Raw genomic sequence first — 14,755 nt, 5'->3', positions numbered from 1 at the left:
ACCCATCCACCTTACAGCAGCATTAACATTGGTAAAACACAAAGGTACTGAAATGAAAGGTGCTATCGAAGCACAAAGTGTTATTAAATCCCCCAAAATTTCATTTTACTATTAACAAAAAAAAAAAAGTTTTAGTTGATGGAAAACAAAACTTGACTGAGCTTAAAATAAATCACTAGCTCAATTTCAACCAAAATTTGTATTTTAAAAGCAAACAACAACTCCACTCAGGCTGAGAATTTATACGTCAAAATTCAGCCCCACGTCAATGTTAAGCACTCAGGGCCAGATCCTGAAACTAGAACTGTATGGATGAAGCCCCGCACCTGCCTGGAGCCCCATTGATTTCAAGGATGTGTCCTTGGGTGATAAATCCCTTAATTCAGTGGTTTTCAACCTTTTTCCCATTTGTGGCCCCCTAAAATATTTCAAATAGAGGTGTGGGCCCCTTTGGAAATCTTAGACATAGTCTGCAGACCCCGCAGGGGTCCGTGGACCACAGGTTGAAAACCACTGCCTTAATTTAACAGAGAGGTTTATAATGGAAACAATGACACTATTATTGTTGTATCACAGCGAGGCACTGACATAGTAAAAAAACAAACATATTAAATCCCAAATCAGATTACATTTAAAAGATACGTAAGAAGGGAAAATACTAGCTTGATGAGCATCTTCACCAGAAGCATTCCACCTTATCTACCTTATCTACAGTGGCTCATAACTGCTGTCAGACTCACTTAATTGTATTGTGGGCAAACTGAATTGCATTACTGACGTCATTACTTTCCCTGCTTTAGGAGATGTATTGAAGTCAATAGCTTCTATTCATTCAAATCAGCCTGCATCACAATCACCAGGCTAATAATTAATAAAGAGGAGAGAAGCCTAGCTGGTGCATTTCTTCCTCTCTGTTTCTCTTGTCTTTCATCTCAGGTCCGAGCTGTGCTAACTCAGCAAGCAGTCCGTAGTCCATTCGAGTCTGGTTTAACATTTCAAGCTCGCATTTTAAAGACATGGTACTACATTCCTTGTGCAGTCAATGGTCCACAAAAAAAAGAATACCAGATAACGCTGTAAGGAACATCCATGAGAGCAAATCATTCTTCAAGGGAAAAATAAAGCCCTTATTAATATTTATATTATAGTAGCACCCAAAATGTGCTAGGCACCTAGACAAACAGACAGGCACTACAATGTTAAAGGAAAGGTCGTGTCCTAAAGAGCTTACAATCTAAAGAGACAAAGGGTGGTGTAGTGTTGCAACATACAAGCAAAGTGATCGGGGTAATAATACCTCTCAGCAGTTCCATTTTTGCAATCCTGACAGGTGCTAAGGGGCTGTCCATAAATTACATAATGTATTAGGGGTGGGTGGGTCCTTCATTACTTAAATTTGACAAGGGTGTGGGTCTTGAAAAATCACCAAAAAATGTGTCAACTCCCAGCTAAGCCCAGGGAGAAGGTTTGAGGTGGACTGTGTTATCTTAGTGTTAATCTCTGTTAATAAAACTAGGGTCCAGGAAAAGGGCAAGGTTGAATTCAACAGACTGTGTAGGCTGTGTCTGAGAGCAGGTTGGGAAAAGCGTCTGCCTTGTTCCTATAGTCCTAAAGCAGGCAAAACGCCCATTGGCAGGAGGGAGTGTTAGGGGCACGCCCAGAGTCTATGATTATCGACTCCAGCTAATTCCATTTGCTGTGTTCTGATGCGCCTCATTTCAGGGCTAGTGCTTTCGTAGCAACTGGGGTCCATTGTGTCTTAATGCTGCACCATCTGCTTCATCCAAATGTGGTCAGCTGCTGCTAGCACCAGAGATCAACATAGCCCTAAGATACTGACATGGTGTTTTGTTCAAATTCTTCAGAGCCCTTCTGAATTTTTTAGATTAGTTTTGCAAACCCCCACACATGACAAAATGGCATTTGTTTAAAACATACCATGGTGCAGAGCACCTCTCTCTCTGATGCTAGGTAGTCTGAAGATTACAGGTAATATTTGTGGCATAGCTGTCTCTTTAAAAAAGCACTCAGTGTGTGGGGGTGATTATTGCACTACAGTGTAGCATAATTAGGATTTTTTATAATTACTTTTGTAATAACACGATTGATTGTGCAAAACTAGGGGAAATCCAACCCGTTTTATCTTAAGGAGAGCCCCTGGTTGGCTCCCTGCTAGGATTAGTGGGGAAATCGCAGTGGGAGTTGTCATTTTTAGTTTATCATCAGTTGGTTTCTTTTTGGTGCTTTGTTTTTGCATCCCTGATACTTTTCACTTAAAAAACAACAAAATGTCCTCTTAAAGCCCCTCTACTTCAGTGCCTGTTGTGACTGGAACTAATGGGAATCATTAACCAGACAAACCTTGTCTGCACTATTCTTTTCCCCCCTTAAAATCTCCCCTTGTTGTAGCTCCACTGATGTTAATAACAAAGGAAGCGCTAGTGTGGATGGGCGGTGGCTGTAGTTGTGGCATTTAAACCTGCTGAGGGGAGGCTTAGATGACTTGGTGCTAAAAATGCCAGGGCCTGGTCTATACTAGTGCTTTCACCAATGCTACCACTGGTGGCGCTGCACCAATACTAGTGCAACAGTGGGAGAGTTTAAGTAAAATACCAGCAGAGATCCAGCCTTAAAGAGCTCTCATCAGTCTCTTGCTATTAGCCAGCAGCGAGGCACTGAAGACTCTCTCAATTGCCTCATATTTATAGAGTGACCAGATGGTAACTTGAAAATATCGGGATCACCGCAGCCCGCAGGGGGAGCGCCTTCGGCGGCAATTCGAAGGAGGATCCTTCGGTCGCTGATGGTCTTCGGCGGCATTTCAGCAGCGGGTAATAAACCTTGCCACTAAAGACAGAAGTACCCGCCGCCGAATTGCCGCCAAAGACCCGGACGGGTGAGTGAAAAGAAAAAAAAGGCCCGAAACAAAATATCAGGACAATTGGCGTCCCAACCGTAGTTTGGTCGGGTCGCAGGACAAACTGTTCGAAATCGGGACAGTTGGGACGTCTGGTCACCCTGCATATTTAGATTTAGTCTTGAAGCTCAAGGTCACACACAAACTTTCTTTTTGGCATATCCACCTGAGAAGCCTCTGTTCGAGCCACTACTATAATGGCGGCAGATGTAGCAGGGGCTAATAGGGCCAGAGAGAGGCTAGCAGATAGTTTTGCAAAATGAGAACCAGACCGTTTGGATCCACATTCTACTTTCCTTGAATCACCAGCATGAAGGGAGAGGCAGGGAATTTAGATCTGAAAAATCAATAGAAGTACGGCCTGCCTCTTGTCTTAGTAATTTAAAGGCCCTGATCCTGCAATGAGTTCCATGAGTAGGGTCCCCGCCCCATGTGGAAACAATGGCAGTCCACCTATCTGGAGCCCGTTGTAGGATTGAGGCCTGAATAGCGATCCAACCCCCGCTCCAGCCACGCTGTGGGAACACATTTATTGCCCTGCTATGCTCTAAGTCCCTACGGAGCTGTTTCCTCTCCTCTTGAATCACAGACAAGTGGAAGATACGAATAATCAAGCTGAGCACTTACAATATACTGAGCTTTACATTAGCAGACATTCCCCCGGTGAGGGAAGCAAGTTGGTTTTATTGTGAGTATTCACAGACAGAGCAGCTGACAAAGCATGGCAGAAAGCAATGACTTTTCCTGGCTGTGCGGCTTGGCCTGCTCTTGTGCAGGGAAGGGGACATGTTTTTTCCCGGAACAGTGTCAGTCTGCACCAACTAGCTCAGGGCTGGAAGCCAAAGCCTCCTTCAGTGCCTGAGACACAACCGTTTCCTAATTAGCTCCACAGTCCACAAGCCAGCACTCAGCACTGTGTGGGGCTATGGAAGCCAGCTCTCACAAGTGCTGAGTATGGTCGTTTTTTTGACAGCCCCACTGGAACGAGGGAAACATATGAAAAGGGGCATTGAAACCCCAGTCATTCCCAACGGAGAGCAGAAGACAGAGAATCAAGGGTAAAAAGAGCTAGAATTTAATAGAGATGAAATTGTTAGTGAACGATATCCTTTCTATTCAACTATTGAACCATCCTAAAAAATTCTGTAGCAGAGATACAAAAAACAAACTAAATCTTTATTAAATGCAGTAGGTGATTCAAAAAATTCTACAGGGTGGTTACCATTTTCTACCACATTCTCTAGGACTCCACCAGAAGAGTTATTTGAGGATCCATTTGAACTCTCTGGGGACTTTAACACTCAGCATTCTCCCAGAATCTGTGGGATGCCAGGGCTGACATAGCACTTGGCCTCACAGATCCACACTGGCTCTAGCCCCTTGTGGTTCCCCTCTGCCCCCCACAATGGGATTCAAATGGAGCCAGGCTACCATGTGCTCTTCCTTGGCCACTACTGTCTACAAGGCCACTCAAGCCTTGTCTTCACTAGGAAGAAAGCTGGATTTTTACCACATGGTAAAATCCTGTTGTGGACAAGGCAGTTGTAGTTTTCACACGTTAGCTGGTTGAAGCAAACCCCAAGCTCCCCTCGCCCTGCCCCAGTCTTTACATCGACCTATTAACACATGTTAAAACTGCAAGCTGCCTAGGATTTTACCTCGTGAGAGTTATCAGGGTGGGGAGAAAACCACCCTTTTCCCAAGTGTGGACATACCCTGGGAAGAAGCCCAGAACAAAAAAAATAGAGCCCCAGGCTTCGTTATCTTTCTTGGGAATCTCCAAAGGGCCAGATGGAGAATATGCATCCCTGCCCCCAACCAAATTATATAATTTGAATATAACCCCTTCATCTCTGCCCCCAACTCCTCCCCACCTCATCCCACAGGGCAGATTCCAGAGCACCCTCCATGGGGTTTGCAGAGGAAGAGAGTGGTAGAGGGGAAGGTGTCTTGGAGGTAACTGAGCCCCACTTCTGCACAGGACGGGGAGGAGAGATGTGCAGAGGATTCCTTCCATTCATGGAAGCGACAGGGGGGAAAATAAACCCACCTTCTAACATTACTCAGGCAAACTCAAAATTGGCTTCAGTGTAAAAAACGTGAGTAAGGCCCCTATGATTTGGCCTTTTGATGTCTTTATTGCTGTTGAGTTTCTCCTTTTTAGACTCATTCTGTACCAGTTCCTTTGAAACTGTTCGTTACACAGGATCAGACGGACTCCCCTCCCGCAAGCAAAATGCATGGGGCCAGGCCAGGGCCATGGAAAGAGGAAGACTCCAAGTTTCAGCTCCTGGCGTGGTCCTGAAAGCATCCTCTCTGGTGGGAGAGGTTTGAGGCTGCAGGTTTTGGTGGCTTCTCCACATCCTAACCCTGTGAATGTAAGGGATCTATGAGGAAGGAAAACCCCTTCCATGCTGTAACAAGAGCCCCCGGCAGGGCTGGGAGACAGGGACGGCTGCTGCTGCCTCCTCTGCTCATTGGCACTACAGTCCCTTTCAGCAGACTGCTACCATTGGATGGGTCACCTTGACCCTGGGCAATACCAGCTCCAGAAGGGACCTAGTGGGAGGTTCTACAGCTCTCACACGATTTTCATGCACAAATCCAGGGGGCCTTCAAAAAGAGCAGCCTCCCCTGAAACACCCCATACTCCTTCACCCCATCCTCTGAACTGTCAGGAACTCTGTCTGCACAGAGCTCCAAGGGAGGCGTGTTGGCATGGGGCAAAGGTGAGAGTGGTGCTGTGAAAGCAGCAACCCCCTTCTGCCAGAGAAGGGCAGACCTATATGTAGAGGGGGCCCACAGGGGCACAATCCACCCCATTGATAAGATTAAAAGGACAGACAAGACAGTGAATGAGGCTATCAATGAGATTTGCATTATGAATAATTCAGCAAATGTATCCATGAGGTAAAGAAGATTTGTGCCTGTAAATTCCTAGACCGATAGTGCTGATTTGATTGCTGTTTTAGTCAATTTACCCTAATGAAGAAGAGTGTTGCAGTACAAACACCACTTGCTAATAAGCGTGTGGTTGCAGCAGTAAATGTTAGCTCATAAGAATGCAGGCTGGAAGAATTGACTCAGATTGGTTGGCAATGCAGACATTCTGCTTAATGGCATATGGCTTGGCAATCCAGTTAGAACTCACCGAATGAGAGTTTGCTTTCTGCTGCAAGTTATTGGTGTTGACACTGAAACAGGCTCTCCTGAGCTTTCAGGTTTTATAATTAAAAGAGAGGATGATAGCCAGGAGTCATATCCTGCCATCTGAGCACCTTTCTTATTGGCTCTGGATGAAGAGAAGTCTCTTAAGACCTACAGTTTTATATACCCAAGATATGTAGTATGCTGATCTGCCTTATTTGGAGGTAGGGGATTCTGCCGGTCAGAAATGATCAAAGCACAACATAGAGCAAAGCAAACCTTCCCAGACTATCTGTTATTTTAACTGTGTATAGCAGGCTATAAGAAATTAGTGGGGCAGAGCAGAAATGAGCTATTTGTCACTGCTTCATATAGTGTTTTACGTCCATGAGATTTTTTTCTAGGCTTTCAAGTGGGACAAAGGGAAGCTTTTAAGTCTGCAAAGAAACAATGTACTGATATAGTTTAATTAAAGTGCTTATCTGAAACGCTTCCAGATGTTTCAATATCATAACTGCAGTTATCAAAAGTTAGTGCATTTCAGTACTTTGAGACTTTCTTCCTTAACGATTCTTAAAAGGATTATAAAAAACCTGATGTTGCATAGAACTTCATGGCTGACACTTAGTAATAGCAATGAAAGAATTTAGGATAATCTCTATTAGCTGAAATCACTATGGGGCCTATGAAACACAGTGGAGAAGTTCTGATACCACCCAGGAAAAGCCAGGGGTAGACATACACACACAAGATAGATACAGTAGATAGTTAATTACAGTGTCTGTATATTATATCACTTGAATATAATTTTATCAGGACTTTCATTATAGTAACAACATAAAACACTTACTGGACAAGGTCACTGTCTCCACCTCGGAGATCATTACAACATTAGTATGTAACAAATTTCTTTGTAATTCTCTTTGACATACGTTGAGTATGAAAGGCTACATACCTACAGCCATATTCAGTCACAGCCCCCTTTAAATTCTCAGCCACGGAAGGACCTGCCCCTAACATTAGGAGCATGCTCACTATGTCTCCAGGGACATTCCCAAGAACCCATTTGCAATATACGGTGCCTGGGATGGGGTCTGTGATTCTGTCCAGCCCAAACAAGGAGGCATTTTGTGTCGGTTAGAAAGAGGGTACTTGCACCTTGGAATGTAGAGCAGCCTATGCAGCTGCACTTCACAGCTTAGGGGCTTTGGGCAGCCCAAACAGATACTCTAACATTCAGAAATGTTACGGCCAGAAGGGAACATTAGATCATCTGACCTCCTGTATAAGACAGGCCACACAATTTCACCCAGTTATCTCTGTATTGAGCCCTATAACCTGTGTTTGACTAATGTATTTCTTCCAGAAAGGCATCCAGTCTTGATCTGAAAACATCAAGGGATGAAGAAGAAACCACCACTTCGCTTGGTACTTTGTTCCAATGGTTAATCACCCTCACTGTTAAAAATGTGTGCCTTGTTTCCAGTTTGAATTTGTCTGGCTTTAACTTCCAGCTACTAGTTCTTGTTTATGCCTTTCTTTGCTGATATCTCCTAAAGGTGAAGGGACTTTATACTGTGGTCAAGTCACCTCTCCATCTTTTTTTGATTACCTCCCCAGATTGAACTCTCATGGTGCGGCACAAGGTCACAGAGAGACAGTGAAAGAGCTGATGACAGAACCCAAACCTCCTGACTCCAAGTCTGGTGCCCTAGACATTGAACCATAAAACTTCCCTGCAACTCTGAAACAAGTCTTGTACCTGGTGCTGATGCCCATTATAAAAATCAAACATTTACCAAACTGTGGCACGAGAGGGAAGGACTGGTGAAAAACTATATTGTGGTGCATGGAATCAGAGTCAAAATTTCAAAAGCTATCATATGGTGGTAAAAAACTTTGTGGGATCAGCCAAACCACAACCAACTAAACAGAAAAGTTGATGGTTTGGAGCACAAAGGAGCAGAACGTATATAGGCCAAAGAGGGGCCCAGGGCAATCAGTTGCAGTGTTTTTAGCCACAAATGAATAATCCTGGAATAAATTTCACAAAAATCTAGAACAAAATCATAACAGATGAACAATGACCTAGAGCAACTCAATCCTTTGCTGAATTCCGTGCTCAATCCAACTGAAAAGAGAGACTTGCCTACTGAGAAGTGATTGAACCCTACCGGAGTTTGAAACACTATTCAATAGGTTTTGACAAATGTTTATTTTTTAACTCTAGGTGCTGAAGAAAAAAAGTCAAGATTAAAATTAACACACATTCTAATTAAAAAAACAAGCATTCACCTGGTGAATGGTGTACCAAATCTATGGCCAGCTACACAGTTTCGGTTATCACTTTGCTCCATTCTGTGGCTGATGGGAATTTCCACAGTGACTACACGGATGAACACACTTGCTACAAAAGCACAGGCCTCTACCTCTTGAGCTAAAAGAGACTCTACATTAGCTGTTAGCAGAACTGGATCTAGGAAACACAGCTGAGCAGGTCTTTTCCCATCCACTGGAAGGCAGCGGTACACAAATCTAGTCTCAGGCACTCACTAGTGTATATTAGAGTTGCAGTTAGAGGTCCCAAATAAGATCAATGCCCCATTGCATTAGGTGCTTTGCAAACACACAGTAAGAGCGTACGATCTAAATAGACAGGGCAGATAAAGGGGGTAGCGTTGTCCCCGTTTTGCAATTAGGGAAACCAAGACAGAGGCATTAAGGGTGGGGATTTGTAGAAATGCTCAGTGTCGGTTTAACTCTGCTCCCATGAAAGTCAACTGTAAAACTCCCATTGAGTTCCATGGGAGCACAGTTAGGCTAACACGGAGCACTTCTGAAATCCCCTCTAAATGACTTTCCCCAGGTCAGAGAGGAAATCTGTAGCACAGCTTCCAGTTGAGCCCCGACTTCTTGAGTCCCAATCTGACTCTTAGAGAAGGCTGATCCTATCGTTTTTCTATGAGTGCCCCTAAACTTTTGTGTGAGTGAGTACGTTTCTTCTCTTTTACAGACCCAAAAAGCGAACTAAAAGCTTTGAATGCAAGAATGTGGCTTCAAGTTGTGCTACACCTTCTCTGAAAAGGGCTGTTACTAGCCAAAGTTGCTGCTGTTGAAGTTTGTTGTTGAACCCTGCTGAAGTCTCCTGTCTTGTCTCAATACCCCACCAGTACAATGAGCTTCTTCTCCTATTTGGACCCCAGGAGGATCCAGTGGGGTGCCACATGGCACGCCATGCACTCCAGGATCCTACGCACCAAACCTGTGGAGTCAATGCTGGAGGGGACGGGCACCACCACCTCTCATGGGACCAAGCTGGCCCAGGTGCTCACGACAATGGACCTGGTTTCCCTTGGAGTTGGAAGCTGTGTTGGCACTGGAATGTATGTAGTGTCTGGGCTGGTTGCTAAGGAGATGGCTGGGCCTGGAGTCATTGTTTCCTTCATCATTGCAGCAGTTGCCTCCATTTTGTCAGGTGAGTCATTCAGATCAGTTGTAAGAGATAAAAATAAATGGTGGCTTCTACTTAGGGCTTTATCCTGCAGCCCTTACTCCTGTGTATAGCCCCATTGAAGTCAGTCAGGGAGAGCTGAGCCCCTAATTTAATGGTGCATGTTTTGCCTTCTGCTTTAAGGATGCAATTATTTTTAATAACCGAGGGTCTAAGCTTGCAAGGTGCTGAGCCTAGGCAACTCTCACTGAAGCCACTGGCAAATGAGGGCATCCATTTCACCTTGTAGGATCACGTCACCAAGAGACAAAGACCCAGATTGTCAGAATTCATACGGGAGAAGCGGAAACCTTTTCCATGCATTTGTCCATGCAGTTGCTATGAGTGTGGGCCCATCTTGGCAACTGCACAAACCTCTGGGTTGTTTGGGGGAGTATCTGCATGCCCGTTTACCTCAGGTGTGCATGCAAATTAGGCATGCAGCTGTGAAAATCTGACCCCGAACATCCATTGTCTCACCATATGTGTGACAAGAACCACATGAAAACAACAAACTAGCCATTGTGTTTATTACAGAAAAAGTCTAAACAGCCTTTCAAGCTGAAAGTATTTTAGAGTGGCTGAAGAGCTAGGGGAATTGCAAGGAGGAGATAAAGCCTCTCATCTAATCTCTAGGTTGCTGGGGTGTATCCTGAATAAGATGGTAATGACCAAACTTAGTTCCCTTTTGATATGTGGCTGGTTGCCTGTATACGGGAGACTTGAAGTGCTCAGCCATTACGTTTAAAAGACCAGCTGGAATTTTACATGTCATAATTCATAAACCAGGCACAGACTAATGACAAAGCAGCACCCTAAGCCTGTGATAAGTCATTTAAACACTTCTAAAGAAGGCTGGATACTTTCAAGAAGGAAGAGAAGTGAATGAATCCAGCCAGGTATATGGATTGATCTGTGCTTTCTACATGATCTCATTATTTTTGGTATTTGTCCTTGACTGTTCACTACCATTGAACTGTAAAGATGTTCTAACACTAGCTGTTAAGAGAAGTCTTTGCACTATATAGCAGAATCGAATATTGATGGGTTTTGTTTTTATATGGGTGTTGGGTAAAAAATGGCAAGAAGTGGCAAAGGCTTATTGTATTTACAGTTGCTATCATATTAAAGTGATCTCACTCAGCTTCTAAAACTAAAGCCTTAGAAAATATAATAGTAGCTTTATTCTCTTCCATTGCAACCACACTTTGAGCTGAATTTTCCTCTTTCTTATAAGACTGCAGCTCCCACTGAAGGCCACAGGTTTACATCAGTGTTAGAGAGAACGTCACCCTATATTGTCAGGCATTCCTGGAACCATTATAGAGGAATAGCCGATTTGAGTTCTGGTTTCTTAACATTACAGCCAAGTTCTGCTCTCCGTCACCCTGGTTAAAATCCACAGTAACAGATACACTGGTGTAAATCAGCAGTAAATGTAAATTACACCAGAACTTGCAGGCCTCTACAGGACTTACCTCCATGTCTATCTCTAGACGAGGACTCACAGCTGTGAACTCTGACTAGAGTCATCTTTATCTGGCCCAAATTTAGATGCTAAGTCCTTCTCAGGAGTGGGGCTTTGGCTGCACCTCTCTCTTCAGTATTTCTTTGGGGAGATGCCTAAGCTAACCATACTCAGCATGCTGGCTGCTGAGAGTCTTTGTTAGGCACACACAGAATATGGAGAGCCTGGGTGCCTAACTTGAGGTTATGAATGCCAAGAAGTGTTGGGCACCTAAAAGCTAGGCATTGCAACACCCAAGTCCCCCTTGTGAATCTAACCCAAGCAGGCAACAATCACGTACACTTAGCAGATGCAATTCCATCTTGCAGTGGGGAGTGGTGCGCACGCACACACACACACACACACACACACACCCCTACCTACCTAAAATAAGAACCATCAAATTGAACTCTTACTGGTCATGGAAATGTAACAATGTTTTTCAGTATTAAATTGTGTGTGTGGATTTAGTGCTCATGAAGGGTGTTAGCTTGGCAGTTCTGAACACTGAAGGACAGTCACATGGGTACTTCCTACAATATCCCTCATCACTATGTCTTCCAATGTATCTCAGTCCTAACCAGCACTACCACCGTAAGTACCTCCTTTCTTCAGTTCTCATACTTCATCCATTTCTTGGCCTCAATACTGAGACTGCAAACAAGAATGCCCTGTAGGGAACAGATTTTCAAATGCCTTGTATCCATAGTTGAAGCTAGATTTTGAAGAGCTCAGCACCACCAGGCTGAGCTCGTTTGAAAGTCCGGCCTTAAGGCCCTTTGCAGTGGAGATATTTAATGTGTGTGACTCTGTCCCACTAGAAACTGCACTGAAGTCAGCCATCTCATTTCACATATACCATCAATGCAGATATCTTTTCTGTCGGCAGACAAGATAATAGAAAGTTACAAGATACTAACATGAATAAAAACTTTCCATTCAAGTGCAGTATTTTCTGGAAGTTACCATTTCCCCTTCCCTTAAAGACAGAAAGCTGGGACCAAAAAAAAAAAAAAAAAGTGGGATCCCAGAACAAATATAAACTAGACATGATTAAATGCAGGCTTTTTTCTTGGAAGATCTGAATGTTTATCTGAGACCAAAAAAGACACAGATTCCCCCCACCACAATAAAACAACAAGCTTAACTGTCTATTTTTCTCAGAGATAGCAGCTAGCATTTGGTATTTTTATTATTTCCTGATGTCCACATTTTCTTCTTCAGACTTTTTCAATCATGCGGCCTCAGCCACAGTAAACTTAAAAGCCTGGAGAGCTTGAAATAAGTCTGTTTGGAGAGTGAACGCATGCTTGCTTCAAAGTGGGTTTTCTCCCCTAGGTACAAGAGTGCAGTCTCTTGCAACTTTCTGTGGGATTATGTCTTAACCTTAATATTATTTACATGTAGTCTGCCATATTTACTGTTCTTCTTGCTTTTGTAGCCCTGGGAAAACATTTTCCTAAGAATCTGAATATAGTTTGATAGTCTCTTCAGCCATTTCCTTGTTTGATTGTTGACAATTCTGTTATTTATAACAGCAACACCATCTTGGAAAGTAAAGCTGCATGAGGGCGAAGGAGCCAGAAAGGGCCGTATATGTAGCTGGTTATTTTGGTTCAGTTTTCACTTAACATTTAGCAGTGCTCTAAACATACAAGGTACTGCACTCAGATATTTGTGTTTAGTTTTCAGGGAATTATTTATATCCCTATCCTTTAATTCTTTATTAACAGAATCCCATATCAGTTTTTCCATTAATTTTATCCAGAATTGATGTCAGGTTAAATGGGCTATAGTTACCTGGGTGATCTTGCTTGCCCTTTCTGAATATTACCACTCCTCCAGTCTTCTGGAACTTCCCCAATATTCCAAGATTTATTCAAAAGTATCAGCAGGTCAGAGAACTCTCTCCGCTAACTCTTTTAGGACTCTTTGGCACAAGTTATCTGGACGTGTTGATTTTAAAAAGATTTAATGTAGATCTTCCTCTGTTACCAGTTGCCTGGCATGCACTTCATCAAAGAATACTAGGTTTGGAAGAGACCTCAGGAGATCATCTAGTCCAATTCCCTGCTGAAAGCAGGGCCAACAGCAACTAAATTATCCCAGCCAGGGCTTTGTCAAGCCAGGCCTTAAAAACCTCTAAGGATGGAGATTCCACCACCTCCCTAGGTAACTCAGTCCAGTGCTTCACCACCCTCCTAGTGAAATAGTGTTTCCTCATATGATACAAATACATCATTCCTGCTTCTTTCCAAATGCAGAACATTAAACACTGCTGTCTTTTCTGCATCATTAACCATTTTGTCATTTCAATCTAATTTAAGGCGTATACTAGTGCTAGGATTTCTTTTGTTCCTAATATATTTAATCTTTCCTATTTGTTCCTAATATTTCTTCTTGTCGTTAGCCATACTAACCATAGATTTTTTTTCCCCTGATGTCTTTAGCTTCCCTTATAAATTTCAAGTTAAGCGCAGAAAGTTATCAACTGCTATCTATTTCCCCCTTTGTTATATATTACTTTTTTCTAATTGCTGCCTTCACTTCACTACTGAATCAAGATGGGCTTCATAGGCATGCACACGGGGTGTGCTGGGTGTGCCCAGGCACACCCTAATGCCCGCAGGCCGGATCTGGTCCCTCAGGCCTTTGGATCCAGCCGTGGGATTTGCCCCCCGTGGTGCTGCAGGGCCCGCGCTGCTCTCAGAAGCGGCCAGCACGTCACCACGTCCCTGGGAGGGGATGGGGGAGGCAGAGGTCTCCGTGTGTTGCTCTAGGCACCACCCCCCGCAGCTCCCATTGGCTGGGAATGGGAACCGTGGCCAATGGGAGCTTCGGGGGAGGTACCTGGAGGCATGGCAAGGGCAGTGCGCGGAACCCTGTGCCTCCCCCCCCCACCCCAATGGCCACTCAGGGACGTGGTGAGCAGCGCGGCGCGGGGCCAGGGCAGGCAGGGAGCACGCCGCTGCAGGTAAGCAGCACTGGGCCAAAGCCCGAACCCCTCCTACACTCCACAACTCCCTGCCTTGAGCCCCCTGTCACACCCTGCACCCCTCCTGTACCTCACCCCCGCCTTGAGCCCCCTGCTGCACCCTGCACCCCAACTCCCTGCCCTGAGCCCCCTCCTGCACTCCACATCCCTCCTGCACCCCAACCCCCTGCCCTGAGCCCCCCATACACCCTGCACCCCTCCTCTGCCCCAATCCCTTGCCCTGAGCCCCTTCCTGCACACTGCACCCCCTCCCACACCCCGCATTCCCTCCCGCACCCCAACCTTTATGATGTTCGCCTTTTAAAAAAAATTCCCTGGGTGCACACACTAATGAAATGTGCTGTGCACACCTGTGATGGGCTTTAAGCCAAAGTTGTCCTTTGTGATTTTGGAATTGTGGCTTTTTGACTATCTAAAACTTTTTAAAGAACTGCCAATTTTTGTTCATGTTTTCTGTTAAAATTTTTCCTCTGCTTTGAGAAGTTAGCCCTTTTCGATGCACCAAATATATTACTGTTGCCTCTCTTTGCCCTTATTGAATGTCAGGAGGTCATAATCACTGGTCCCAAGCAGCCACTAACTTCCAGTCCAGTGATTAATTCATCTTTATCCATCATAAGGTCTAAAATAGCTACCTCATGTTGGGTGTACAACCTTTTGTGCTAGAAAATTATCTATACTTTTTAGAAACTCTGATAT

The 14,755-nt window shown here is 44.3% G+C and overlaps 1 protein-coding gene across 2 annotated transcripts in view; it reads left to right on the top strand.

Moving 5' to 3' along the window:
* SLC7A14 (solute carrier family 7 member 14) overlaps positions 1-14,755 on the top strand; it is a 64,064-nt gene that overhangs the window by 15,121 nt on the left and 34,188 nt on the right. For both annotated transcript variants that reach the window (XM_045029328.1, XR_006582030.1), the window contains exon 2: positions 9,078-9,539. In XM_045029328.1, the coding sequence (XP_044885263.1) occupies positions 9,239-9,539 (301 nt within the window). In that variant the 5' untranslated portion in view covers positions 9,078-9,238. The remainder of the gene's footprint in view (positions 1-9,077; positions 9,540-14,755) is intronic.

This window comes from Mauremys mutica, chromosome 9 (assembly GCF_020497125.1).
Source record: "Mauremys mutica isolate MM-2020 ecotype Southern chromosome 9, ASM2049712v1, whole genome shotgun sequence".
Classification (NCBI taxonomy): Eukaryota; Metazoa; Chordata; order Testudines; family Geoemydidae; genus Mauremys; species Mauremys mutica.
This window is presented reverse-complemented; position numbering and strand designations above follow the sequence as displayed.